We start from the raw sequence: 27,573 nt of genomic DNA, 5'->3' as shown, positions 1-27,573 counted from the left end.
GCGCCCGCCGCTCACCTGGCCGGATCCCGCGGGAACCTAAAGAAGGCCAGGTCCGATTGCGTGCTCTTCCGCGTGCAGTTGGGGGCCGCGCAGAAGTTCGGCATCGTTGTCTGCCCGCCGGCCGACCCAGCCCTCCCCTCCCCGCCTCCTCAGGGCAGCCCGCCCGCCCGTCGGGGCCGGGGAGGGGAGCCAGGCCGGCCGGCCGGCCCGTGAGGGCCGGTTCGCTGGGGGGGGAGGGGCGGGCGAGAAGCCGCGAGGGGCAGGAGGGGCGCCGCGGTCCGAGGCCGGGCTGGGGACGCGGCTCCACAGTGCTGTGAGCGGCCGGGAGGATTTACCGCCGCCGCCGCCGCTGGTGCACCTCCCGCCCGCCCGGGACGCTGCCGCCTCCTTCCCACAATGCACCCTGGCGCCCGGGGGTGCCCTCTCTTCCCTCAGCCTTCCTTCCCCGCCCCCTCCTTTCCGCCGACTTCTCCCCGGGCGGGTACGCGCAAGGAAGCGCGCCCGCTCGGGTGTGGCGAAGCAGAGGCGGAGCCTGGCGCAGGCTGCCGCAGTGCGCCTGCGCACGGCCTACCCCGAAGGGAGGGAATGGCGCATGCGGGCGTGTCTCCAGGGACTCTAGAGGCTCCAAGCCCTGTGTAGCTCCGGTAGGTTTGGCGTGCACGGGTTTCCGCAGAGCCTGCACGTTACAACACCGATGCGTCGTTTCTTGCTTCTTTAAATTGCCACCACGTAGGCTTCTACTGCAGAGATTGCCTTAGACTCTTCAGAGCCGCGGGCAACTGGACGATCTTGGTGACTGATTTGCACACCCCCATTAGATCTTCGTGCCCGAGTTGGACGCAGACGTGGGTTGTAGGAGATTTCATTTTCCCCAGCTGTGCAGCTACACTGTGGCCCCGTTAGCTTCTAGATTGGAAGCCCCAGGGGTTAAGATTCAGAAAAGCAATTACTCTTACCTCATGAGGCTTCCAGAGGAGCAAGAATAGCGGCTTGATTCCACCTGCACCCCTATAGAGATTGATCCTTCTGTCTTTCCTTCACAGTTGTGGCATTTTAACGTTCTGTGTTGCTTAAGCCCCAAAATGAGTGACCGATACCTAGAACAAAGGATTAGTATCAAATTTTGCGTGAAACTGAGCAAGTCTGCAAGTGAGACTCACCATCTTTTAAAAGAAGCTTACGGGGATGAAGTCATGTCAAGGGCCAGAGTTTTCGACTGGCACAAAAGGTTTAAAAAAGGACGCGAAGACATTCGAGATGATGCCAGAAGTGGTCGTCCTGTCACCCACCGGACGGATGAAAATATTAAGAAAGTCAAGGACTTGGTCTGTTCAAATAGGCAGTTAACCGTGAGGATGATGGCCGAAGAGTTAAATTTAGATAAAGAAACTGTTAGGCTCATTCTGAAAGAAAACTTGAATATGAGGAAAGTATCTGCAAAAGTTATATCGGGTATTTTGAAGGATGAACCTAAACCTCGGAAACTTGACTTTTGCTCTGATCTTTCAAAGGAAACTAGGAAAAACAGCTCATGTGTGAGGAAAAAGGTAAGGAATTCTGAAGCATGCAGTCATCTCCAATGAGAAGCTGGTGAGGAAATGCCTCTGCCTGTATCCCATCCCAAAATCCGTTTCCCTGCCAGCCAGCTGCTGCAGACTTGTCTTCAACCAGCCTTCCCAGCAGGACAGCTCAGGGTTGGTTCACACACCGTGGTGAAAGGAATGTGGGGTGGCTGAACCCAAATTGGAAAGCTGCCTAGCAGTTAGGCACCTTCATTTGCTGCTCATTTATTTTCAGCTTCTTTGCTGCTCCTCTCTGTATGTCATATCTCTGCTAGTTACTCTTTACTGAACTCTTGGGCCAGCTTCCTTGCCATTTTCCACAACTTTGAAGAACTTTTGGCTATTGACTTCTGGTACTTGCTTGTGCTTAATTTTTTCCCCTTAACAAGTTTTTTCTTCACTGACCAGACCTTAGCTTGATGTGGCTGTCCTCTTCCTTTGTTCTCAGTATTCTGCCTCGGATCATACGAATGAAAGGTGGGAGCATGACCTCTTGGAGTCTTTCTCTCTGTGTGCCTAGGGAGGCATACTCTGCTGGGAGGACCCTGAAAGAAGGCCTACAGTTCCAACTTGCTTCACAGTCAGGGCCTGAGGTATGGTACAGAAGGCAGTGGCATGCTGACATATGGAGCAATGCTAAGGGCCTGTCCAGCCCAAATGACTCAGAGGGAGCCCCTCAGAACTCAGGAGTTAGCCTCCCATCCTGACTTTCTCACAGACCTACCCCTCACAGAAGAGCTGGGTTTGTTTCATTCTAATCTTGTGCTTTGGACTCCCCTCCACCCACTTCATTTGGGTGTATCCTGTCTCATGGAGAAGGAGGATCTGGTCCTGAAAAATATAAACCAGAGGATTCAGGTCCAGGCTATGATGTGTATAGAGTAAGAAAAGGTAACACTCTAGACCTTGAATTCAGGCAGTCTTTTGCCTCTGTGCTGATTCCACATATCAGCTATTTTTAGTAACTAATACCAACATTGTCAGGTATTTTTTTGAACACCTTCAGTGTTTAGAACACTGCTGAGCACTGACAGTATGAGGTTATGAAATAAGATCACCAAGGGCTGGGTGGACTTCATGCATGAGGTGGTTCCTGGACTGGATCCTTAGGAAATTAGGCACATTTCCAGGCAGGTAGAACAGAATGAGGTTTCGAACCTCTTGTCAGTAGGAAAATGAGGGCACTATTGGATGAAATAGCAAAGTCTAAAGAGGAAGATAATAGTGGTGTGCAGAAGATGAACAATTTGAGATAATTTGCTTCCTCTCCTCTGCCCCAAACTCTGTTCTAATAGTTTATAAATTGCTTCCCCCTGAGTCTGTAGGCAAGTTTGTAATAGCCCACTTATTTGATTATCTAATTTTCTCATCAAACCATCAAAAAGAAGCAGTCTTTACTAGTTTAGACTCCCATATCTCTTCCTGGCTCTCTGCCAGGATCTATGGAGTGGAACTTTTCCCAAATGGGTTCCAAGAAATACCACGTAGACTGGAAACATCTCAGAATGCCTGGTGGAGGAGTGTGTGTTGGGTAGAGGTAGGGATGGTTAGTAACAGCATTTCACAGAATTAGCCACTGTCTATGTTTTAACCCAAGGATTTTTACATATAATGGCTCCTATTTTTTAACTGGTAAGTTAGTAAACAGTCCTGATTGATGGTAGAGGCACAACATTTATTCAACACAGTTGTTTTTAGTTCTTGCACTCTCACCTTCAAAAAATTACAAGTTTCCAACTTAATACCTGTCAGTTTTGAGGCACCCTGAAAACTAGACCTTATCTCGCAAATAAAAGATATTTTTCAGGAAAACTGTAAGCAACAGCTCACAGACTCCTGCCTGCAGAGCAGCTTCTAGGCATTTCATCTCAGAATCGTTACATCTTCCTACGTCAGATAAAGCCCTGGGCTCCCCATAAGGCCTTTCCAACAAGGACACTGCACTTCTAGGAAGAAAACCCCACAGCTGGCAACCAGAAGCAGGTAATCAGGAGGGTGAATTCAGATTGTTCCAAGTAGCTGTGATGAGAAAGACTTATTTATTACCTACCTTACCTTAGATCGGAGAAGGCAATGGCAACCCTCTCCAGTACTCTTGCCTGGAAAATTCCATAGACGGAGGAGCCTGGTAGGCTGTAGTCCATGAGGTCACTAAGAGTCGGACACAACTGAGCGACTTCACTTTCACTTACCTTAGATCATGTCCTAGGCAGTAGTCAGGTTGAACTATATCACCTGAACCCATTACCCTTTTGCAAGGTCTCTCAGAAAATAGTCAATAAGATCATAATACACTCTAGAAAGCCTTAAGTTTGGAGGGAAATAAAGATACTCATGCAGGCCAAATCATTCACATATGGCTTCTCAGGATCTCTATACCCCATTTTAGAGCATAATCTCTAAGGAGTATCCCCAGACGAGAGTTCTCATTTAACAGTACCCCTTTTGTGTCCACCCGTCAAACCTGTTTTATTTCCGACAAGAATTTTGCCTGCCTGCACCTTGCTGCCTAGGCCCCTCGAGTTTTGATCTTATAATCTCAGGGATCCACCCATCATCAAGCCCCAGGCCCTTGGCCTTGACTTTTCTCAGATATTGCTCAGTTCATTCTCCAGTCTACTCATGCTCCTCTGCTTCCCTGGGCTTTGTTCTCAAATTCTGGACCACAGCTGCCAGTAGCTGCTTTTGGCTTCTTTGGTATGCTGACCTTGAATTCCCCTTTTGGTCTTGATTTTACACTCAGCAGCAGCTCTTCTCTCTTCTAATTTTTAGATCCCTCTTTGGCTCCCTAGTTCAGCCCTGTAGTCTTCCTTTTTTATTTTTTTTGTTAGTTTGTTTTTGGCCATGCCATTCGGCTTGTGGGATCTTAGTTCCCCAACTAGGATTTGAACCTGGGCCCTTGGCAATGAGAGTACAGAGTCCTAATGACTGGACCACCAGGGAATTCCTGGCCCTATAGTCTTGAGTAAAGAAATTAGTCCATCCCTGGCCCCAGATTGCCTTCCTATCCTCAAGAAGAGGGGTGGGGGCACATGAGGAAATGCGATCTTTTTGTTTGTTTCTAGCCACCTGTCACCCTTAGCCACCAGGGGTTCCACTCCCCAGAGGCAACCAATATTACTAGTTTCTCAAGGCAATTTAGTTACCTCTGGTACTCAGGAACTGTAAAAGAATTTCAGAGGTATAATATGCAAATCCATTCTCCCAGCAACTGTATTTTCCTGGGCAGGAGAAGCTCCATTTAACCATAAGAGATGAAGCCTGGCTCTCTATAAGTTGTCAGGAAGAGAGCTGGCCATCTGCAAACCTTGAGTATAATTCTCAAGCTCAACACACAAACAGGGAATCTCTTTGGCTTTCAGGCTGATCTTCCCCATCCCTATTATGGTTCAAAATCCACATGGAATGTTATATATATGTATATATGTTATATACCATGGCTGCAAGTCTGGGACGAACAGACATTTTCCAGGGCAGATCATCCCATCATTGAGTTTATCCAGTTCTTTCTTCTCCCATTATCGCTCCTTCCTTCCACCTGTCCCACTGGTACTGGGACAGAAAGAATAAGATATTCACCAATCTTTGATTTCAAAAAACATGGGTAAGTTCTGCAGTCTTCTGAATTCTGCTCCCGGCTCTGAATTCTCATTGAAATGTCATTGTTTGGGAAGAATGTGTACCTGGGACCTGCTTTCCAGAATCTTCTTTTCAGATCCGTTTCTTAGCATTCAGACTTGCCTTTGGAGATGCCTAAGTAAATCTGGATGCTGAATGACGTGAAGATGTCTAATACAGGAATGGGGTACTATTGGGAACTATCTGTCACTATATCACATGTACTGATCAGCCAGCCTGCTATCTGCAGATATCATTGCCAGCAAGTCTTACTGGGCTCATTGGAATCGGTTACCAGGGTCCTATGTGGCTCACTTTAAGAGTCTTTTTTGCTGCTGGGATTGTATATGTAACCCTGCATTCTCCAACTGCTCCTTAGTTGGATTAGACCTCTCAGATTTTATCAGGCTTTTGCATCCTGTATGAGGCAACACTCATGTATTTATCTTCTACGGTCCTGCCTTGTCAGGTTCTTACAAATCTGTCCCAATTGCATCACCCCTCTCCCAGTATTAATATCCAGGAACAAAAATTCTGTAGGGAGAAACTTTAATACCTCTAAGGACACACTTGGATTTAATGAAGAGATCAACAAACTTCTGTAAAGGAAATGTCCTAGGTTGTATGGGTAACTTTCTCAACATTTTAATGCAAAACCAGACATAGCTAATATGGAAACAGATGAGCATGGCTTTGTCATAATGAGGATGATTGATCCTTTTCCATCAATAACATTGTCAATGTTAAGTTGATCTGGCAATATCTGGCAATTTACTACTATAGAAATGGTGGAATATTGAAGGGAATCTTTATGGTGCCAGGAGAGTGAACCTGAGCTGAATGATTGACTATTTTACCTTGACCATATTCTGAGTCACAAAATAAATTTTATGCCATCTTTAATAAAAATTACAATATACAAACTACTACCTATATTTTGCCCTTGTAATATCTCAAAAAAAAAAATTGGCAATACTGAAAATGGTGCCAAGTTACAACCAGTGATAACAGAATAAACTGAAGGTAACTCCAAAACTGCCTTGACCATGGATGGCGTTTGAATAAGTTTGTTATCAGGAGGTGACAAAACTCATTGAATTACATTTTTTACATGCTTGTAAAAAAACTACATATATATATATGTATGTATATACTTGCAACTGATACTAAGCTATGTTCTTTCAGATGTGTTTACTTGTTTTTCTCCGAAAGAGAGCCATGTTGTGTCACCTTCATTTAAACTGATTTTCCAAAGTTGAAATAGAGTCTCAGGATTGAACAGACATTTGCAAGGGTGTTTAATCCAACCAGTTATGTTTCCTTTGAATCCAGGAGTGGCTAAATACTACAGCTACTGAAAAACTGCATCTGAAAGAAGATTCTGTGTTAATTCAGCAAATTTTTATTGAGTGGCTCTATGTGCCAGGCACTGTCCTGTTTGCTGGGGTACAGGAATGGACAAAGCAGACACAAGCCTTAGGTTTGATGGTCTGAAATCTAATTATATTACTCTTTACTCTTGTAAAACTTCTGTTCCATGTGCTCATACTAACTCTTTTTCAATTGCATACCTGGAGAAAGGTGTGACCTTTGCCACAGGCCTCTCTGCTGTGGTCATGATGCCTCTCCAGCTGCAGTAATAATTTAAGAAATGTATTATATTTTATTATCCTTTAGACTAATCTCTATTGGTAGAAAAACATGCTGGCAATGTTGGAAGTGTAAATTGGCAACAGCTTTCTGAAAAGCAATTTGGCAGTATCTATTAGGAACTTTAAAAATGTGTATATATTCTGATCCTCTAGTTCCACTTCTGGGAATCTGTCCTAAAGAAATAGTCTAAAATGTGGGCAAAATTTATGCTCTAACAATCCAGAAGTCCAACAGTAGAAGCCTGGTTAAGTAAATTACAGTATGACTGTACAGTAGGCTCTTATGCAGTCATTGTAATTAATATTTGAGTTAAAACAGCATGGCAAAATGCTTAGAATGTTAAGTGAAAAGAGTGATACACAAAATTACATACATAAATCCCAAAGTATTTTTCTAAAATATTATTACTTTTATTGGTAATAATAAAAGTGCTATTTAATAATAAAGTGCTTTTATAAATAAAAGTTTTATTTATCAGAATAAAACAATAGCACCAAAAATTGGCAACAGAGAGAGTCAGGCCAAACCATGAGTTTGGCCCAGGAACTGTTAACTGGCTGGGTCCACACAGAGACTGTTTGATACTATTGTGTTGGTAGCAGGAGTGGAACAGGAGTGAAAAGGGCCTTTCCGAAAGGAGAAGGTGACCAGAATCCCTACAGAAATCCCAGGTGGCGTGAGAAGACACCATGAATGGCATGTTCCTGTTACATGGTCCTAGGGAGGTAAGGAACACATATGGACCAAGTATGTTCTGACAGATGGAAAGGATTTGAAGTACTCTCCTGGGTAAAATTAACCTCGTCTTGCATTCCCTCATACAAAATGAATATTCTTGAGAAATTTTATTACAGCTGATTCTCTGAAGAATCCTTGAGCCATCCATATAATTTCTTTAGGACAGGAATGACTTTCCATGTGCCAAGTCTACCTCCTCCCATACTGGGACACTCAACACGGATGTGCACAAGAATATTGGATATTCTGCACAGAGAATACCACACACATATTGATAGTTATCTTAATGATGTAACTTACAAACTCTAAGGCTTGCAAATGTTTTTTCATGGTGTCCAGAATTACTGTGCGTTTATTTATATCTGAAGAGTAATCATGTCATGGTATTTTCAAGTGAGAAATGATGTCGATAATGTCATAGAAGAAATGTTCTGTTGGGAAAGTGTGTCTTTCGTTGTTACTTTAGCAAAATGTTTGTCATTAAAATGCCGAATACATCTCCTTGGTGAATTTCTAATCTTCAAGTCAGTACACAAGGTAAATGCATGTTTTATAAGCATCTAGATTACAGATTTGTCGAGCTGGAAGGGTTCTTCAATGTCTAAGTCTCTTGGTTGATAGAACAAAAGAATGAAACTGGGGTTTTAGTCCTGCTCCTTAACAAGCCATGTGACTTTAGGCAGTTCATTTGCACCACTGGAGCATTTCAGGTTATTCATCCATAGAAGGAGAATAATAAAACCTACCTCTTGGAGGGGTTCATTTGGTTCATTCAGCAAATATTTATTGATTGCATATATGTATCTGACTCTTCTAAACACTGAGGCAGCAGTGAACAAGACAAAAAATAATGTTCCTCTTTATGAGCTTACCTTTAAGTAGGGGAGACAGACAAGAAATAAGATAAATGAGTGAAAATATGGTATGTTCGTGATTATTAGATGTGAGGCTTACATTAGAGTAATGTATGTGAGGTGCCCAGCACAAGATCTGGCGTGTAGTAAGTATTCAATAGAGAATAATTTCCTTTGCTTCTTCAGTCTTCCTAACTGCTCCTCAATTAGTCTGTAGCATGGTAGTAATCAGCCAGTGCCTTCTACCTCTTGCCAGTTAATAAGGCCTACTTTGTTTAAGAAGACAAAAGAATTCTTACAGATGTGTTTTGCACTTCCTGTGTGGCAGGTTAATCAAGGTGGTACCTAAACACTGTTGATAAACATCCTTTTCTGAAACCAGTTGGCAAGGGCCCTTGCCTGGAGCTAGATGACATTTGTCCACAAAGACAAATGCATAGTGTCTTTGCTCTTTAAGCACAATGGACTAGGAAACTATACTGGCTGTTTCTCTTAAAGAAAAGATGTGTGACCTAGATCCTGTCCCAAACATTGCAAAACTGGGCAAAGTTTACATTATTTATGGGAAACCAGGGTATTGTCTAAAAGCCAGGAAAAAGAAGGTTTAATACTTGTGGTTTCTGTATATTTTTTCCGCATTGTAGAAAATTTGGGGAGTTCAGAAATGTTTTAAAAAAACAGCCAAAAGTTCACCTCTAGGGTTCAGGAATTTCACCATTTGCAGTGGCTTCTCTTGTTGGGGAACACAGGCTCTAGAGCATGGGCTCAGTAATTGTGGCACATGGATTTAGTTGCTCCACAGCATGTGGAATCTTCCCAGACCAGGGATCGAACCTGTGTCCCCTGTAGTGGCAGGAGGATTCTTATCTACTGCACGCCAGGGAAGCCCCTGAGTTCCTTCTTTAGGCCTGCATCTGTACTAGGCACAGAGGGTATAGCCCTTGCCCTCAGGCAGTACCAGCCTTGTATGGTAGGGAAGGGCCAGATGTGGAGAGACCCCTGAGAATGGGCTCCTACCTTAGACTGTCAGGCTTTTTCCCACAAGTCAGCTATAGAACAAGCTTTTTTAAAGAATTGGGAACAAAAGTTGGAATTGTCACACTTAGGGTGATTGTGGGGATGAGAAAGGGGAGTATAAAGAGGCAAAACACAGAGAGCAATGGCAACTGCCTGGCTGGCATTGACATCCCTAGTTCCTGTTGTGTAAAAGCTCCTCTTGTGTTAAAGAGCCCTCAGTTCTGTCCTGTGATGTTACCTCTCAGAAGAAACCGGACGTCAGACTGTGGGCCATCACTCCTCTGACTTGCTTTAAGAACCTAATAAGTGAAAATTCAGATTCACCCAGATGAGATGAGGAAATTGGCCCAGGGAGATTGAGTGAATTTTCTTGAATCACACATCTAGTTGGTGACAGAGCCAGGATAATAATGAAGGACCCTGAATTTCACTCAGTCCAGTGACTTTTTTTCCATTACTCCATTGGTAATAATTTCCTTCACTAAAGTGTACATTCTTCAGATAACTTTAAAATAATGGTCACTCTTGCATTTGATGAATATGGTTTATCAATAACTGATTTACATGCAATTTGGGGAGAACATATTTATGGCATAGAAGGTGGTAAAAAGGTTTTTCCAAGTTTTCCTGGGATGTCTGGGCCTTCTCCTCCCAGAGGTATGTTTTCACAAGTAAATGTTGGCATTCTGTCATTCATTTTTTTTCCAGATGTTCTTCCCAAGTAGTGTGTTAATATTTTGTGTTTTTAATATTTTGTGTTTTTAATATTTATCACATTTTTTAAAATCTGGGCACATAAATCTTAATAAAATTCTCAACTATCTCCTCTCTGCTGTCTGAAATTTCCGGGTGTATTTATATTCATGACAGTATCTGAAAGCATGAACACTGTCACATCATTAGAGCTTATATTCCTAAACCCTAGATTTGTGTTTCTAGATGTTCTGAAAATTCTTTACACTTTACTTGTAAATGCCACTATACTGCACCATGACATTTCCATAGTAACACATATTTCAAACAAGAAAACAGAAGAAGCCCAAGAAAAAGGGAAGGAGGTCTCAACAAAACAAAAAAAAAAAAATTAAAAGTAGACTACATAAGATGGGGAGGAGTATAAATTCTAGTTTGATGTCCCATTAAGAATTGAATGTCCTGCAGGCCCACTTTAAGGACTGGCAATTTCCACCACCAACAAAGTAGCCCAATTTTGGAGTCACACCTCCTTTGACCCTTATATCCTGTCAAGTCCAGGTCATTCCCCTAACATGTCTTAGTGTCACATACTGCATCCAGACAGGGGTGGTCACCTACCTGTCGCATCACTGTTCTGAAGTCCATTCTCTGCAATGCTGCACACATCCTATTTAGTTTGGAGTTTGCTTTAAAAAAAAAGCCACAGGCTTTTTGATGCCAGCTTTTCGAGCTTAATTAAGTCACACCCTCTGCCTGGAATCCATCCTTGCTGCCATCCACCTGGCAAACTCCTACTCAGCCTTACCATTGCTGTCCTCTACCCCCTACTTCTTGGTAAAGCAGACCCCACAATGTACAGTGCCTTTTCTTATGTCAAGGAAACCATAACACTTATCTGAACTTAATTGCAGAATGTTTTTCCTTCCCTACTAACCCAAAACCACATTTGATTACTCTCTGTATTTCTTACATCCAGAATAAAGCTTGCCTGGAACTGTTCAATAAATGTTTGATAGATGAATGAAAGAATAGATATTTATGGTGCTTTTGTGTGTGTGTGATTAAATTCACCGTTTTAATCAAAGTGTGCATTTCAGTAGCATTTGGCCCGTTCATGGTATTGGGCGATCATCACCACTGTCTAGTTCCAGAACATTCCAAAAGGAAATTTTGTATCCATCAACTATTCGCTCATTTAACCACTTCTGCAGCACCTGGCAACCACTAATCAACTTTATGTCTCTATGGATTTGCCTATTGGCATTTCAAATAAGCAGAATCATGCAATATGTGGCCTTTGTTTCGGCTTTTTTGAAGTAGCATAATGTTTGCTGATTCATCCATGTTGTAGCATGCATCAGAACTCCATTACTTTTTAGGGCTGAGTAATAGTCTATTGTCTTGATATACCACATCTTTATCAATTGATGTTTAAATGTCTGATAGACATCTAGGTGGTTTCCACCTTTTGACTTATGAATAGTGCTGCTATGAACATGTATGTACAAGTTTTTGTTTAAATATTTGTTTTTAATTTTCCTGAGTATATACCTAGGAATGGAATTGCTGGGTAATATGGTATTATATGTTTAACTTAGTAAGGAACCACCTGACTTTTCCACAACAATTATGCCGTTTTATGTTACCACCAACAATGTACAAGGTAAGGGTTTCAATTTGTCCACATTCTCTCCAACACTTCATTTCTTACTCTATCCATGCTAATGAGTGTGGAGTGGTATCTTTTGATTTTGATTCCCATGTCCCTAATAACTAATGATACTGAGCATGTTTTCATGTATTTTTTGGCCCTTGTATATATTTTCTTTGGAGAAATGTTAATTCAGTTCTTTTGCCCATTTTATTTGGGTCATTTATCTTTTTGTTGTTGAGTTGTAAGAGTTCTTTATATATTCTGGATGGGAGTTGGTGATGGACAGGGAGGCCTGGCGTGCTGCGATTGATGGGGTCACAAAGAGTCGGACACGACTGAGCAACTGAACTGAACTGAACTGAACTTAAACCCTGATCAAGTACATGCTTTGCAAATACTTTCTGCCATTTTGTGGATTGTCTTTTTATTTATAAAAGTTCTTAATTTAATTTAATCTTTTTGGCCACGCTGCATGGTTATGGGATCTTAGTTCCCCAATCAGGGCTCAAACCAGTGCCTACCTGCAGTGGAAGAGCAGAGTCCTAACCACTGGACCACCAAGGAATTTCCATGGATTGTCTGTTTACTTTCTTGATAATGTCCTTTGATGCACAAATTTTTTACATTTTGATGAAGTCTGGTGCTGCTGCTGCTGATCTATTTTTTTCTTGGTTGCTTATGCTAAGAAAACATCGCCAAATCCAAAGCCATGAGGATTTGCCCCTATGTTTTCTCCCAAGAGTTGTATAGTTTTAGCTCTTATATTTAGGTATTTGATCCATTTTGAGTTTGGTTTTGTATATAGTGTGAGATGAATGCCCATCTTTATACTTGCACATGTGGATGTCCAGTTGTCCTTACACCATTTGTTGAAAAGAATGTTCTTTCCCTATTTTCACATTTGTTTTTGAAAAATATTTTCGAATTATAAGTAAACAATTCTTTTTTTCTTTCTTTCCATATTTGAAAGATTTTGCTTCACTATCTTCTGGGTTAATTCTTACCTTTGTTCCTCTGTATGTACTGTTTTCTCTCATGCTGCTCTTCAGACACTATCATGGACCTTAGCAATTTTATTAATATACCCTGGTGTAGTTTTCTTCATGTTTCTTGTGCTTGAGGTTCATTGGGATTCTTGAATGTGTGGCCCTAAAGTTTTCATCAAATTTGGAAAATGTATGTCTATCATTTCTTTCAAAAATTTTTTTGCCCCTCTTCCCTTTACCGTCTCCAATTACATGTATATTAGTCCACTTGAAGTTGTTCCTTAACTCAGTGATGCTCTGTTCAATATTTTCTGTCTTTTTTTTTCCCCTCTTGTGTCTTTCTGTGTAGTTTTTATTGCTATGTCTCCAAGTCTATGAATCCTTTCCTCTGAAATACCTAATTTATTTTTATTTCATTTAATGTACTTCTCCTCTGTAGTTTCTATCCCTAGAAATTTGGTTTGGGTTTTGTTTGATTTTTTTTTTTTTTTCTATTTCAGAAGGTTTTTTGCAAGTTGCTTAATTTACAACACCAACTTTAAAAGTCACTGAACTAAAATTAACTGGACAATAAACTAGGCAGAAATTGCTTTACAAAAAGGGAAAGCCCAAAATGCCACTTTCTGTAGGGAACCCACGGTTCAATTTTATTCAGAGCAAAGAAAAGAAACTTTCAATCATACTAGAAGAAACTGGGCCTTAAGTTTGGGAACTGTACTGAAACTACACATGCAATGAGGACAACATTCTGCTAATACAATTGACTTGCTGCTGCATTTGTTGACTGTTTTTCTAATATTAACAATTATAAACAAAGCAGTGCAACTAGTATTTGGAATAATCCTTACAGTGTTACAGCGTTAGATACGAAATTTCACTTCTCCTCACACCACTGGTTCTCTTTGCGTACCTGGGCTTCCTCTTCTTCAGTAAAATCATTTTTGATATTGAATGTCTTTCGAATCTCCTCAGGAGTTTTGCCCTTGATCATATTAGCAACAGTCTTGCAGGTAACGTCAAGCAAACCTTTGATGTCTAAGTAGTTTGCTGCCAATATAAGCTCAAAGAGTGTCCCTTGGTCAACTTTCAGGAATTCTTGATCCCAAACAGGTATATCATCTGTTCATTTTTCTTTGTTCTCATCATCCTCAGGAGGAGGAGGATCATCCTTGTGGTGGGTGCACCACTGAATGACCTTTTTTAATATTGCTGCATTAACATTTGGCAAGGGGACTGGATCATCATCTCCTTCATCATCCATTCCCAAATCTTCCAACATAGTCTTGATGGTCACAGACTGTTTTGCAATTTCAACATCAACTTCAAATATCTCTCCATCAGAACTCTGCAACTTAATTGAAGGCATGGTGTTAGGTCTCAAGGAGATGGCGGGCCGCAGGCTGAAGTGAGCAGAGCGACGTCGTCAATCAGCAAAACTGAAAAGCGGAGAACAAGGCCACTACAGCCTTGTTTGATTTTTTAGGTAGCTTTTTAGTTTTGGAATAATTTTGGAGTCATAGAAAATTTTGCAAAGCATTCCACATGCCTTTCATCCAGTTTCAGTTTCCTCTAATGTTATTTTCTTTCATTACCATAATATACTTATCAAAACTAAGATATCAACATTGGTGCATTAATAGTAAATAATTAACACATTTTATTCAGATTTCAACACTTTTTCCATTAATGTCTTTTATGTTCCAAGAATCAGCTGAAGATGGCACATTTCATTTAACTGTTATGTCTTCTCTTCTCACCCACTACAGTTTCTCAATCTTTTTTTTTTTTGGTTTGTTATTAATGACTGAAAATTTTGAGGCATACTGGTCATGTATATTATAGACTATCCTTACTTTGGATTTGTCTGATGTTTTTCTCATGATTAGACTGGGGTTGTGGATTTGGGGAAAAAATAACGTAGAAGTGAAGGGTCCTTATTGTTACATCAAATTAGAGGGCACGTTATATCCACATTTCATCATTGATGATGTTATTTTAATCACTTGGTTAAGGCAGTTTTGCTAGATTTTCCTACTGTAATGTTACTATTCTTCTCTTTCCATACTTGGTTCTTTAGAAGCAAATCACTAAGTTCAGGCCACATTCAAGGAGAGGGGAGTGATTAAGTTCCACCTCTTATGGTGGGGGGTAGTATCTACATATATTATTCAGACTACTTCTGTATGGAATAGTTATTAATATATTTTCTCCCCAATTTATTTATTTATTCAATGACTGGTTTATATCAGTTTGGATTCATGTGTATTTATTTGACATTTCATATTATAATTCAATACTATTTTATTTATTTTATTGCTCAAATGTTTCCAGCTTTGGCCACTGGATGCCCTTTAAGATTGATTTCTGTGTCTCTTAGACATGGTCCATCCTTTCATTTTCTTAACACTTACTTCAGTTCAGTTCAGTTCAGTTCAGTCGCTCAGTCGTGTCCAACTCTTTGCGACCCCATGAATTGCAGCATGCCAGGCCTCCCTGTCCATCACCAACTCCTGGAGTTCACTCAGATTCACGTCCATCGAGTCAGTGATGCCATCCAGCCATCTCATCTTCTGTCTTCCCCTTCTCCTCCTGCATCCAATCCCCCTTTCTGCTATTACATTATGCTCCAGGATCAGCTTACATTTTCCCTATTCCAGATCTGTAATCAACCATTTCTCTAAAGTGCTTTGGTTCCTTTTATTGGAGAATGGTGTTTTGAAACCAAGATATGGGCACTGGTTGTAGGGAAGTCCCTGGGTCTTTTTTTGTATTGTCCATGTCTCTATTATCAAGCCCACTCTTTTCTCTAGTTTCTTGGTCATGTGGGATATAACTATTTTAATGTCCTTATCTACTCATTCTACCTATCTTAATCAGTTTTAAGTGACCGATTTTTCTCCCCTCATTATGGGTCCTTTTATATGGGTCCTTTTATATGGGTCCTTTGACTTTTGGAAAAGAGATTTTGGCTGTTATTTTTAAGCTTTGTTAGATGGGACTAGAGCAACTAAGTTATCCTAGGGCTAAATTTGCCCCATTATTGTGACGAAGCCCATCTGATGCCTTGTGATTTATACCTTGCCACTCTTAATGTTGGGAACAGGCACTGGACCTCTGTGATATTCAAGAATTATTCCCTCTAATTCTTTTGGATGATTCTTTTTCTGGATTCAGGTAGTTTCCTCAGATGCATGCTGAAGACTCAAGGTGGACCCGCAGCAGATAGCCACCTCTTCTTTTTGGCATTCTTCTCTGTGAACTCAACACCTTAACCACCCCAGATTCTCCACTCCATTTCCTCAACTCAGGGGAACTATTGAGTTCTGCCTGGGTTTGCTCTCTTGGCACCAAGGCTAGCAAGTCCTCTCCAGGAGGAAAGCAGAGATAATCACAGGGCTTACTTCACTTATTTCCTCTTTTAGGAATCACTATGTTTAGTTACCTGATATCCAGTGTCTTAAAAATCATTGTTTCATATACTTTCTCCAGAAATAGGTCTAATCCCTATTACTACATCTTGGCCAGAGACAACAGTATAAACACAGAAAATTAATAGAGCTAGGGCTTACAATTAGCTCATGGGCCTGCATACCATAAAACTTAAAGATGTAATATATATAGTGGTTAAGAGTATGGACTCTGGAAAAAGACTGCCTGGATCCAGACTCTAGTTTTCCATCTTACTAGCTATTGTCAGCTACAAATTGGCACTTGCTGTCTACACAGATTAAATCATGTGCTGCTGCAGCTGCTGATTTTCAGCACTCCCTGAAAGGAGCTCAGAGTGGAGAGTTAGAAATGAGGCACTCTGTACTCCGGGAAAAACTGGCAGAACAGGTCTTCAGATATTTGGATATTTTTAGGAGCTGATTTCATGAGCTCAATTCTTATATGTCCTCATTTCTAGAAAAACACTAAAATCCTTCATGGTGATGACTTCTCGTGACTAGCAAAAACCTGCAAAAAAATATGTGCTTGATTGCATGTAGTTCCCCTTCACCAAAATCACATATATATTGACCTTCCTCTCTACCTCTCTGAAGAAGTTTCTCAGAGTTATCTGAGATGCTGTCTCCCAGGTGATAGTCCTCATTTTGCCCTAAATAAAATTTTACTCACAATTCTAATGTGCTTTTTTTTTTTTGAAGTCAACACTATAAACCCTGGGCCAGTCATATAATCATTCTGGGTCTCAATTTCCTCATCTTTAGGAGAGGATCTTAATGATCTTATCTCACTGGAATGAGATGAGGGTTAAACAGTACATGGAAAGCATTTGGAACAGTGCTAGGTTCAAAGCAAGCATTCAGTAAATATTAGATATCATTATTCTGAATACAGTAGTCTCCCCCTCTTATTTGCAGGGAATGTATTCCAAGACCCCCAGTGGATGCTTGAAACCACAAGTAATGTGAACCCTATATGTACTGTTTTCCTATATATACATATTTATGATAAAGCTTAATAAATTAGGCACCATAAAAGATTAACAACAACAGTGAATAACAAAATAGAACAATTATAATGAGGTACTATAATAAAAATTATGTGAATATGGTCTCTGTCAAAATATATTATTGTCCTGTACTCCAGAAAAAATCATTTCTGCTTTATTGACTATGCCAAAGCCTTTGACTGTGTGGATCACAATAAACTGTGGAAAATTCTGAAAGAGGTGGGAATACGAGACCACCTGACCTGCCTCTTGAGAAACCTATATGCAGGTTAGGAAGCAACAGTTAGAACTAGACATGGAAAAACAGACTGGTTCCAAATAGGAAAAGGAGAACGTCAAGGCTGTATATTGTCACCCTGCTTATTTAACTTACATGCAGAATACATCATGAGAAACGCTGGGCTGGAAGAAGCACAAGCTGGAATCAAGATGGCCAGGAGAACTATCAATAACCTCAGACATGCAGATGACACCACCCTTATGGCAGAAAGTGAAGAGGAACTAAAAAGCCTCTTGAAAGTCAAAGTGGAGAGTGAAAAAGTTGGCTTAAAGCTCAACATTCAGAAAACGAAGATCATGGCATCTGGTCCCATCACTTCATGGGAAATAGATGGGAAAACAGTGGAAACAGTGTCAGACTTTATTTTTTGGGCTCCAAAATCACTGCAGATGGTGACTGCAGCCATGAAATTAAAAGACGCTTACTCCTTGGAAGAAAAGTTATGACCAACCTGGATAGCATATTGAAAAGCAGAGACGTTACTTTGCCGACTAAGATCTGTCTAGTCAAGGCTATGGTTTTTCCTGTGGTCATGTATGGATGTGTGAAGAAGGCAGAGTGCCGAAGAATTGATGCTTTTGAACTGTAGTGTTGGAGAAGACTCTTGAGAGTCCCTTGGAATACAAAGACATCCAACCAGTCCATTCTAAAGGAGATCAGCCCTGGGATTTCTTTGGAGGGAATGATGCTGAAGCTGAAACTCCAGTACTTTGGCCACCTCATGCGAAGAATTAACTCATTGGAAAAGATTCTGATACTGGGAGGGATTGGGGCAGGAGGAGAAGGGGACGACAGAGGATGAGATGGCTGGACGGCATCACGGACTTGATGGAAGTGAGTCTGAGTGAACTCTGGGAATTGGTGATGGACAGGGAGGCCTGGCATGCTGCAATTCATGGGGTCGCAAAGAGTCGGACATGACTGAGCGACTGAACTGAACTGTACTCACTTTACTTTTTCCTGTGATGGTGTGAGATGATAAAAATTTCTATGTGATAAGATTAAGTGAGGTGAGTGAAGTTGATACTGTGATGTAACGTTAGGCTGGTACTGACCTTCTAACGCATTGATGAGAATCATCTGCTCCAGATGATACTGGATCGAGAACTGTGACAATGTTGATGGTTGGATGTCAGGAACGAATGACTCTAGGGTTGGCGATCCTGGATAGAATAGAGCAGGCAGCATGAGATTTCATCAAGCTACTCAGAACAGAATGCAATTTAAAACTTATAAATTATTTCTAGAATTTTCCACTTAATATTTTCTGACTATGGTTGACCACAGGTAACTAAAACTGTGGAAAGCAAACAACAGATAAAGGAGAACTACTGTACTTATTTAAAGTAGCCAGCAAGCTCTGCTATGAGTTCTCTACTGACCCTAGTAAAGTGGAAATATTGGTTACTTGATTTAGTGTTCATTAAATACGTACAAACTCTTGTATAAGAGACACACAGATTCCAGAATATTTCCTCCCAGTATTCCTCACAAAGAGGTTACACTGTGTGCCTGGAATAATATACCAGCCAGAAGGAGTTTCCCAGGATTCTGTCTTTACATCCCTCCAAATAGCTGATAACCTCACACCAGAGCCCAGTTCAGTAAAAGTAATTCCACTGGGACTGAAATATTGCAGTACTTTTGGTCTGGTTTAATCCAACAATAAAATGTATAGTGTCAATATGAAACTCCTAAACCACATGTCATCTGAGCAGTTCTGTATAAATATAGGGGGATCAATTAGGAACCAATTACAATGGTTCAGGCAGGAAAACTAAAGCCTGAGCCAAAGAATTAACTCCAGGAAACCAGCCCACTTTACAGTGAGAATCCACAAGGCTTGGCAATTAACTCAGTGTAGAGCTACAGGAAGGAGGAACTTTCAAGGCCCAGGAATAGACGTATGGAAAGATAGAAAGAAAAAGTGATCTTTGTGTTGCTCAAATCTTCTATCAGCTCAGTTCAGTTCAGTTACTCAGTCATGTCCAACTCTTTGCAACCCCATGAATTGCAGCATGCCAGGCCTCCCTGTCCATCACCACCTCCCAGAATTTATCCAAACTCATGTCCATCGAGTCAGTGATGCCATCCAGCCATCTCATCCTCTGTCATCCCCTTCTCCTCCTGCCCCTAATCCCTCCCAGCATCAGGGTCTTTTCCAATGAGTCAATTCTTCGCATGAGGTAGCCAAAGTATTGGAGTTTCAGCCTCAGCATCAATCCTTCCAATGAACATCCAGGACTGATCTCCTTCAGAATGAACTGGTTGGATCTCCTTGCAGTCCAAGGGCCTCTCAAGAGTCTTCATCACCACAGTTCAAAAGCATCAATTCTTCGGCACTCAGCTTTCTTCACAGTCCAACTCTCACATCCGTACATGACCACAGGAAAGTAATGTCTCTGCTTTTCAATATGCTGTATAGGTTGGTCATAACTTTCCTTCCAAGGAGTAAGTGTCTTTTAATTTCATGGCTGCAGTCACCATCTGCAGTGATTTTGGAGCCCCCAAAAATAAAGTCTGACACTGTTTCCACTGTTTTCCCATCTATTTCCCATGAAGTGATGGGACCAGATGCCATGATCTTCGTTTTCTGAATGTTGAGCTTTAAGCCAACTTTTTCACTCTCCGCTTTGACTTTCATCAAGAGGCTTTTTAGTTCCTCTTCACTTTCTGCCATAAGGGTGGTGTCATCTGCATGTCTGAGGTTATTGATAGTTCTCCTGGCCATCTTGATTCCAGCTTGTGCTTCTTCCAACCCAGCATTTCTCATGATGTACTCTGCACGTAAGTTAAATAAGCAGGGTGACAATATACAGCCTTGACGTTCTCCTTTTCCTATTTGGAACCAGTCTGTTTTTCCATGTCTAGTTCTAACTGTTGCTTCCTGACCTGCATATAGGTTTCTCAAGAGGCAGGTCAGGTGGTCTGGTATTCCCATCTCTTTCAGAATTTTCCACAGTTTATTGTGATCCACACAGTCAAAGGCTTTGGCATAGTCAATAAAGCAGAAATAGATGTTTTTCTGGAACTCTCTTGCTTTTTCCATGATCCAGTGGATGTTGGCAATTTGATCTCTGGTTCCTCTGCCTTTTCTAAAACCAGCTTGAACATCTGGAAGTTCAAAGTTCACGTCTTGCTGAAGCCTGGCTTGGAGAATTTTGAGCATTACTTTACTAGCATGTGAGATGAGTGCAATTGTGCGGTAGTTTGAGCATTCTTTGGCATTGCCTTTCTTTGGGATTGGAATGAAAACTGACCTTTTCCAGTCAGTCAAATCTTCTATAGCCTTACAAATATTTTGTCTTCTTACCCTATTAGCTACTGAGGGAGGTGTGTCAAAATCTCCCACTATGTGGATTTGTCCATTTCTCCTTGTAATTCTGTCTTATACATTTGGAGGTAATATTTCCATTTGGAACAAATATGTTCTGGTCATTATATCTTCCTGATGAACTGTCCCTTTTATCATTAAGGCATTTTACTCTATCCCTAACAATGCTTTTTGACTTAAAATCTATTATTGTTGCATTATTTCATTTTGTATTTGCCTAGTATATCTTCCCCATCCTCTTAACACTTCTGCGTCCTTAACTTCTGAATGCATTCTTGTAACCAACATACAGCTGGATTTTTAAAAATCCAATCTAAGAATCTTTGTCTCATACCCATGTTTACATTTCTTCTCATTTTGATATATTGGAGATATCTTCCCCTTTGTTTTGTCACTTGCCACGTGTTTTATTTGCTTTATTCTCTTATCCTGTCCTCTTTTACTTTGGTTATTTTCTTTACCCCCTTTTTAGTCTCACTAGTGGTTTGGAAATTATACTTTCTAATTATATTCCTTCAGTGGATGTTCCTCTGTTACTAATGGACATGCTCAACCTAACATTGTTAAGTTAATCACTAGCTCATTGTGAAGATTTCAGGAATTTGAGATTTCTTTAAGTCTGCTCTCCACCCCCTTTTATCTTCCAGGTAATTTGGTTTTCAGTGTTTTGGTTCCAACTTACTTTTAACCACTCAACTCATCTCCCTCCATTAGATGTTTTAACAGCCGGTATTTCTTTAGATTTACAAACACACATACCAGTTTCTCTGCCTACCTTTCTTTATTTCTTTCTCATTTAAACTTTTTACTTCATGTTGAAGTATAGTTGGCTAACAATGTTTTGTTAGTTTCAGGTGTACAGCAAAGTGATTCAGTTATACAGGTATCTAGTCTTTTTCAAATTCTTTTCCCATTTAAATTGTTATATAACACTGAACAGAGTTCCCTGTGCTATACATAGATCCTTGGTGGTCATCCATTTTAAATATAGCAGTGTGTACATGTCAGTCCCAAACTCCCTAACTATCCCTTCCTCCTTCCCCAAGTCCTTTCTTGCATACAATAAAATTCACCCTTTTGTAGTTACAATTCAATAATTTTCAGCATATTCACAAGATTGTGCAATCACTATTCCCCAAAGAAATCTCATACTCATTACTGGTATTACCCCCCACCTCCTATCCCTACACCCTCAGTTCAGTTCAGTTCCACTGCTCAGTTGTGTCCAATTCTTTGCAACGCCATGGACTGCAGCACACCAGGCTTCCCTGTCCATCACCAACCCCCGGAGGGTCCTCAAACTCATGTCCATTGAGTCAGTGATGCCATCCAACCATCTCATCCTCTGTTGTCTCCTGCCCTCAATCTTTCCCTGCATCAGAGTCTTTTCCAATGAATCAGTTCTTCGCATTAGGTGGCCAAAGTATTGGAGTTTCAGCTTCAGCATCAGTCCTTCTGATGAATATTCAGGACTGACTTTCTTAAGGATTGACTGGTTGGCTCTCCTTGCAGTCCACGGGACTCTCAAGAGTCCTCTCCAGCACCACAGTTCAAAAGCATCAGTTCTTCCGCACTCAGCTTTCTTTCCCTAGCCCCTGGTAACCATTAATCTACTTCCTGTCTACGGATTTGCCTATTCTGGATATTTCGTATAAATGGAATCATATAGTATATGGCTTTTTGTGTCTTAATTTCTTTCATTTAGCACAATGTTTTCAAGATTCATTCATGTTAGAATATGTACTTCAGTACTTCATTCCTTCTTATGCCTTAATAATATTCCATTGTATGAATAAGCTACATTTTATTCGTCTGTTCATTGGTTGGTGGACATTTGACTTATTTCTACTTTTTAGCAATTATACTAACTGCTGTGAACATTTGTATCTAAGTATTTTTGTGGAGACATGTTTTCAGTTCTCTTGGACATATACCTAGCAGTGGAAACCATTATTTCTTATATTCAGCAGTGTGCTGATGCATGCTGTCACTTAAGTTGTGTCCAACTCTGCAGCCCCCTGGACTGCAACCTCCAGGCTCCTCTGTCCATTGGAATTCTCCGGGCAAGAATACAGGAGTGGGTTGCCATGCCCTCCTCCAGCAGATCTTCCCATCCCAGGAACTGAACCCACATCTCTTATGTCTGTCTCCTGCACTGGCAGGCGGATTTTTTATCAACAGTAATACCTGGGAAGCCCCATGTGCTGACAGATAGTAACAATCAGCTCTCATGTGGTAGGGAGTAAGGGAGTCTTTTTTTTTTATTATTAATTCATTTTGGCTGCACTGGGTCTTCCTTGCTGCATGCAGGCTTTCACTAGTTGCAGAGAGCCGGAGCTACTCTCTAGTTACAGTGCTGGGCTTCTCATTGTGGTGGCTTGAGTATGGGCTCTAGGGCTCACAGGTTTCAGTCATCGTGGTGCACGGGCTTAGTTGCCCTGTAGCATGTGGAATCTTCCCAGACCAGGAATCAAATCCGTGTCCCCTGCATTGACAGGTGCATTTGCATCCATTGTCCAAAGGGAGAAGTCCAAAGGTAGTCTTGATTTGTAGCATTTGTTGGCCTTTGAAGTGCTCAAGCTATATTCAAGCTAGCAATGTGACGTCACTGAAATCTAGAGAAAGGGAAAAGATGCCCAGCAGCACACCATTTACATAGTATTTCCACCATACAGAGATATAAATAACCTCAAGAGCATAGGTAATAGCAAACTTGTAGTAAAATAATTAAGAAGTGATACATTGTGAGGATTTTAAACCTTTATTTTAAAGTAATTCATTTAAATGTAAGTTTGTGTGATTTAACTTTTATTTATTTTTTTAAAATATGCATTTATTTATTTTAATTGGAGGCTAATTACTTTACAATATTATATTGGTTTTGCCATACATCAACATGAATCCGCCACAGGTATACACGTGTTCCCCAACCTGAACCCCCCTCCCTCCTCCCTCTAGCAATGACTGTTTAACATCCAGTTCTCAAAATTCCTGAAATTTTAAGTCGGCTCTTTGGGCTGATGTGAGCTGACTCTAGTGCCTTGGTTGCATACCCCTCCTTACATCTAACTTATTTTTCTGGATTGAATTATTTTCTTCTTACTGAAGTATATCCACTCATATTCTTTCAGCAAAGCTTGTGTAAGGTAAACTCATCATCTTCGCTTGTCTGCAAATGGCTGAAAATTTGGTGTCACTTATGAATTGAACTTGTACAGAATTGTAGTTTGAGGTTTATTCTCTTTCCACATTTTGAAGATATTATCCTCTTGTATTTTGGTTTCCATTGTTGCTGATGAAAAGGCTGCTGTCATAGTTAACATCCCTTTTGGTAATCTGGCCCTTTTCAGTGAGGGCTTTTATAGTTTTCTCTTTGCCTTGTGGTTTTGCAGTTTCATCAGGGTATGACTAGTTATGAAATTGTTGGTTCTGTTTCCCTGGAGAACCCTGACTTATATAGCTGTAATATTTTTAATAATGATTTTCCATCATTCCCTCTATTAAATCTTTCTGGAATTCCTATTAGACATCTGCTTGACTTTCTCTTTTTATCACTCATGTCTTTTAAATTCTTGTTCAGGTTTTTTATCTCTTTATCTCTTTTTATTCTGTTTTGGGTAATTTCCTCAAATTTCTCTTTAAGTCCCTCTTCAGCTAGATCTATAGGTAGTTTAATATCCTTTGAGTTTTTAATTTCAGTGGCAGTGTCTTTCATTTCAGGAAGTTCTAATGGTTGTTTTTCAAATCTCCCCACTCTTTTCCTCTTATACTATTCTGTTATTTTATTATGGCTTCGACTGCTTCTCTTATGTCTATTTTAATCATCCTAATTCATAGTCTCTTTCAGATGGTTCTGTTTTTACCCTTCTTCTTTCTAGTTTGTTATGTCGAATGACTCTCCATTCTGCTCATTTCTTTCCTCATGGGGTGGATCCTTTTTGTGAGCGTCCTCATCAAGGATTGCTTTTTCTAGTGGATCTGCAAGCCCTGAATTGTTAAGCATCCTGCAGAGCTATTTTGAATTTGCTTCAGGCTAAACCTAAGAATTTTAATAGGTCTTACTTCAGCCCTAATCCAAGAATTTTATGTTAACTTCTCAGTAGCTGTTTTCACTTACAGGTAAAGTAAATTTAAACCCCCCATAAGCATTTGGCCATGATTAGAATTTCTGTTTCTCATGAGTGCCATTTTTTACCCTACCCAAGGCCTCATCAGACATATAGCTTCCTTGAACTTCTCTGACCTTGGGATAGAGTTTTGCCAGTCTCCTTTTCACGGAAGAGGACAGAGCTTCCAATGTCAGGGCTTTTTGTAGCGGGCTCTGTTCCAACTTTCTTACTTGTCCAGAACTGAAGCTCCATCTCTACTCCTTAGTGTACAGTGTAACCCTGGCCTGCAGCTCTCAGGATCTATAACTAAGTGTGACATCTCTGTGGCAGCTCAGGCACATCACCTGTGCCCTGTTCTGGCTTTGAGTTTTCCATTTCTTTTTCATTTCTTATATCTAGAGGTTTCTCTTTATATTTTTTTCAAAACTGGCAATAAAAATATAACTTGTCTGTTATAGCTCATACAGGATCTCCATGTGTCTATAGTTGGTGGGGGCGGGGGGACCCATCTATGTTAGGATAATTGGTCACGTTTCTGAAGTTTCTCAGATCAGAAACAATCATCCTATGAGGAAGACATGTATTGTCTCCATTTTGTGGGTGAGAAAACTGAAGCTCAGAATGGTTGTCTACGTTGCCAAAGCCATAAAACTTTAAATGGGATTTTTGTCCAGTCTGTTTGCAAAATCCCGTGCAAGATATCTAAGCATCTTCAAGTTGACTTGGTACCACTGGCTTCTCTCCATTATTAACTTTTATGGATAATTCATCTCTGGCATTTTGCTGAAGCGAAGACTCTCTAAAAGATTCTTCCTGCTTCTTTAGGTAAGACTGTTTAGAAGAGAAGGGAAGGGAGTACAATACAGGTCGTGGAAGCTGGGCTGTCCTGAGCCTGAGAGCCCTTGGTAGGAGCATTTGCCTGGGAGGAGGTGAAAGCCAATAGGCGTTTCTGCCACCATCCAGAAGCACTCCCAAACTCACTCGTGCAGTGGGTAGTGAAGGGGACATACCGAGGGTCCTGCACATTGTCTCTGGCTTGCCTCTGGAAAAAGGAAGAAGCCCAGGCAATGGCAAGACTTACCTGTAAGTTTTGCTGAGTTTAGGGATGAGCGACTGAACTGAACAGTAGAAACCATCACACGCTGAGGCTTTTCACTTTGCTCCTTAGACTAGCACACCTTTTGCGCTGTGTGTCCTGCACAGAACCTGACCCTGAGTGGGTGCCCTAAAAAGGTGATATGGATCAATGAGTGTAACTGAGGAAAAAGAGGACACATCAAATATTTACAGTGGAGGGACCTAATGAAGTGGACTGGTTACACAGGTGATAGGATAGGGGGTGGAGAGGCAGCCAGAGCTTAGGGAAACCAAAAGGGGCAGAGGGGGAAGGCAGTCTCATAGGGGATGGAGAGCCAGGAGCCACGTGGTCAGAAGCTTGAACTCTAACATTGGGAGCAGGAGCCCTGGAAAATATGCAGCCAGAAATGCCACTGAGGTGTTGGGACCTAACAAACGCCATGATAGGCTTCAGGGACTAAGGTAGGACTCATGGGAAAGGCTGAGTCATTGCCCAGTGAGGTCATCCCCGCGGATGCCAGGACTTGTCTAATCAGCATACTCCCCATAACCTGGTTTGAGTTTATCAGGACGTAAAAGACATCCCCCTGCAGCCAATAGCCAATTAGTAAATACCAGGAAACCCCTGCAGCCAATAAAGATTAGCCAATTAGTAAATACTAGGAAACTCCTGCAGCCAATCAGCCCTTGCCAACTCTCTGTTCTAAAACCTATAAATACTGCTGTAAATCTGGGCTCGGGGCTCTTAGCTCCACTCCACTGTGTTGGATGTGGCGGGAGCCCTAGCTCGAGCTAGAAATAAAACCCCTTCATGCTTTTGCATTGCTGTGGACATCTTATTCTCTCAGTTTTGGGGACTCAGACTCTGGGCATAACATGAGGCAGATGGTGGTGGGGGCAGGGGGCAAAAACATCCCAGCCTCTTCCTTCCCACCCCCACCTACCCCAAATCTCCTGCTAGTATGATACTTCCCCTAGGCCAAAGTCAGATGTGTTGGAACCTGGATTCCCAGCCTGAATAGATCAACATCCCTGCATTACAGAGCACAACACAGCAGAAGAAGGCTGAGGGGTGAGTCTGAGAAAAACAGGCCCAGGGTTGGCGTAGAAGGAAAGAAGGAAGGAAAAAGGGGAAAAAAAGAAAAGAAGACAAGCCTATGTGTAACATATGAGCATTCTAAAATACTTATTAAATAGCCTTTTGCAATTGAAAAGGATTTTTCAGATAAAAAAGTTGCCTTCCTTACAGAGTTGTAAGGAACAAATGACAAAATGGATGTGAAAATCTTTTGAAAATTGCCGAGTGCTACATAAATACAAGATGATCATCATTCATATCATTAGTTCTCTGAATGGAGGAACTGTGTTTGAATATGAGTATCAATGGGAACACTTTATAGCGCATTTTATTATGTGTGGATATCTTTTATGCAAGTGTATTAGAATATCATTAGCTGCAAGCAATAACTAGTAGTGACTTAACCAAATAGGTAGTTACTTTTTGTATAACAGAGGTGCTCCTTTGGTCTTTCCATCTAG

At 41.0% G+C, this 27,573-nt stretch overlaps 2 protein-coding genes and 1 pseudogene across 5 annotated transcripts in view; 1 reads left to right on the top strand and 2 right to left on the bottom strand.

Annotated features, from left to right (window-relative positions):
- Positions 1-404, bottom strand: part of THAP12 (THAP domain containing 12) — a 28,965-nt gene extending 28,561 nt beyond the window's left edge. For 2 of the 3 annotated variants that reach the window (XM_018059322.1, XM_018059326.1), the window contains exon 1: positions 16-404. In XM_018059322.1, the coding sequence (XP_017914811.1) occupies positions 16-104 (89 nt within the window). In that variant the 5' untranslated portion in view covers positions 105-404. The remainder of the gene's footprint in view (positions 1-15) is intronic. The other variant, XM_018059323.1, reaches the window with a different exon arrangement.
- LOC102175781 (putative uncharacterized protein FLJ37770) lies at positions 499-8,068 on the top strand. Its single transcript, XM_018059321.1, is given in 2 exon segments — positions 499-1,656; positions 1,659-8,068. Coding segments are annotated over 2 exon segments (675 nt in total). The 5' UTR covers positions 499-1,082; the 3' UTR covers positions 1,760-8,068.
- Positions 13,555-14,240, bottom strand: LOC108637657 (annotated as a pseudogene). The gene has a single exon (XR_001919213.1). The product of XR_001919213.1 is annotated as an S-phase kinase-associated protein 1 pseudogene (transcript).

This window comes from Capra hircus, chromosome 15, assembly GCF_001704415.2.
Source record: "Capra hircus breed San Clemente chromosome 15, ASM170441v1, whole genome shotgun sequence".
Classification (NCBI taxonomy): Eukaryota; Metazoa; Chordata; class Mammalia; order Artiodactyla; family Bovidae; genus Capra; species Capra hircus.
The sequence above is the reverse complement of the archived record's forward strand: the minus strand, read 5'-3'. Positions and strand labels throughout refer to the sequence as shown.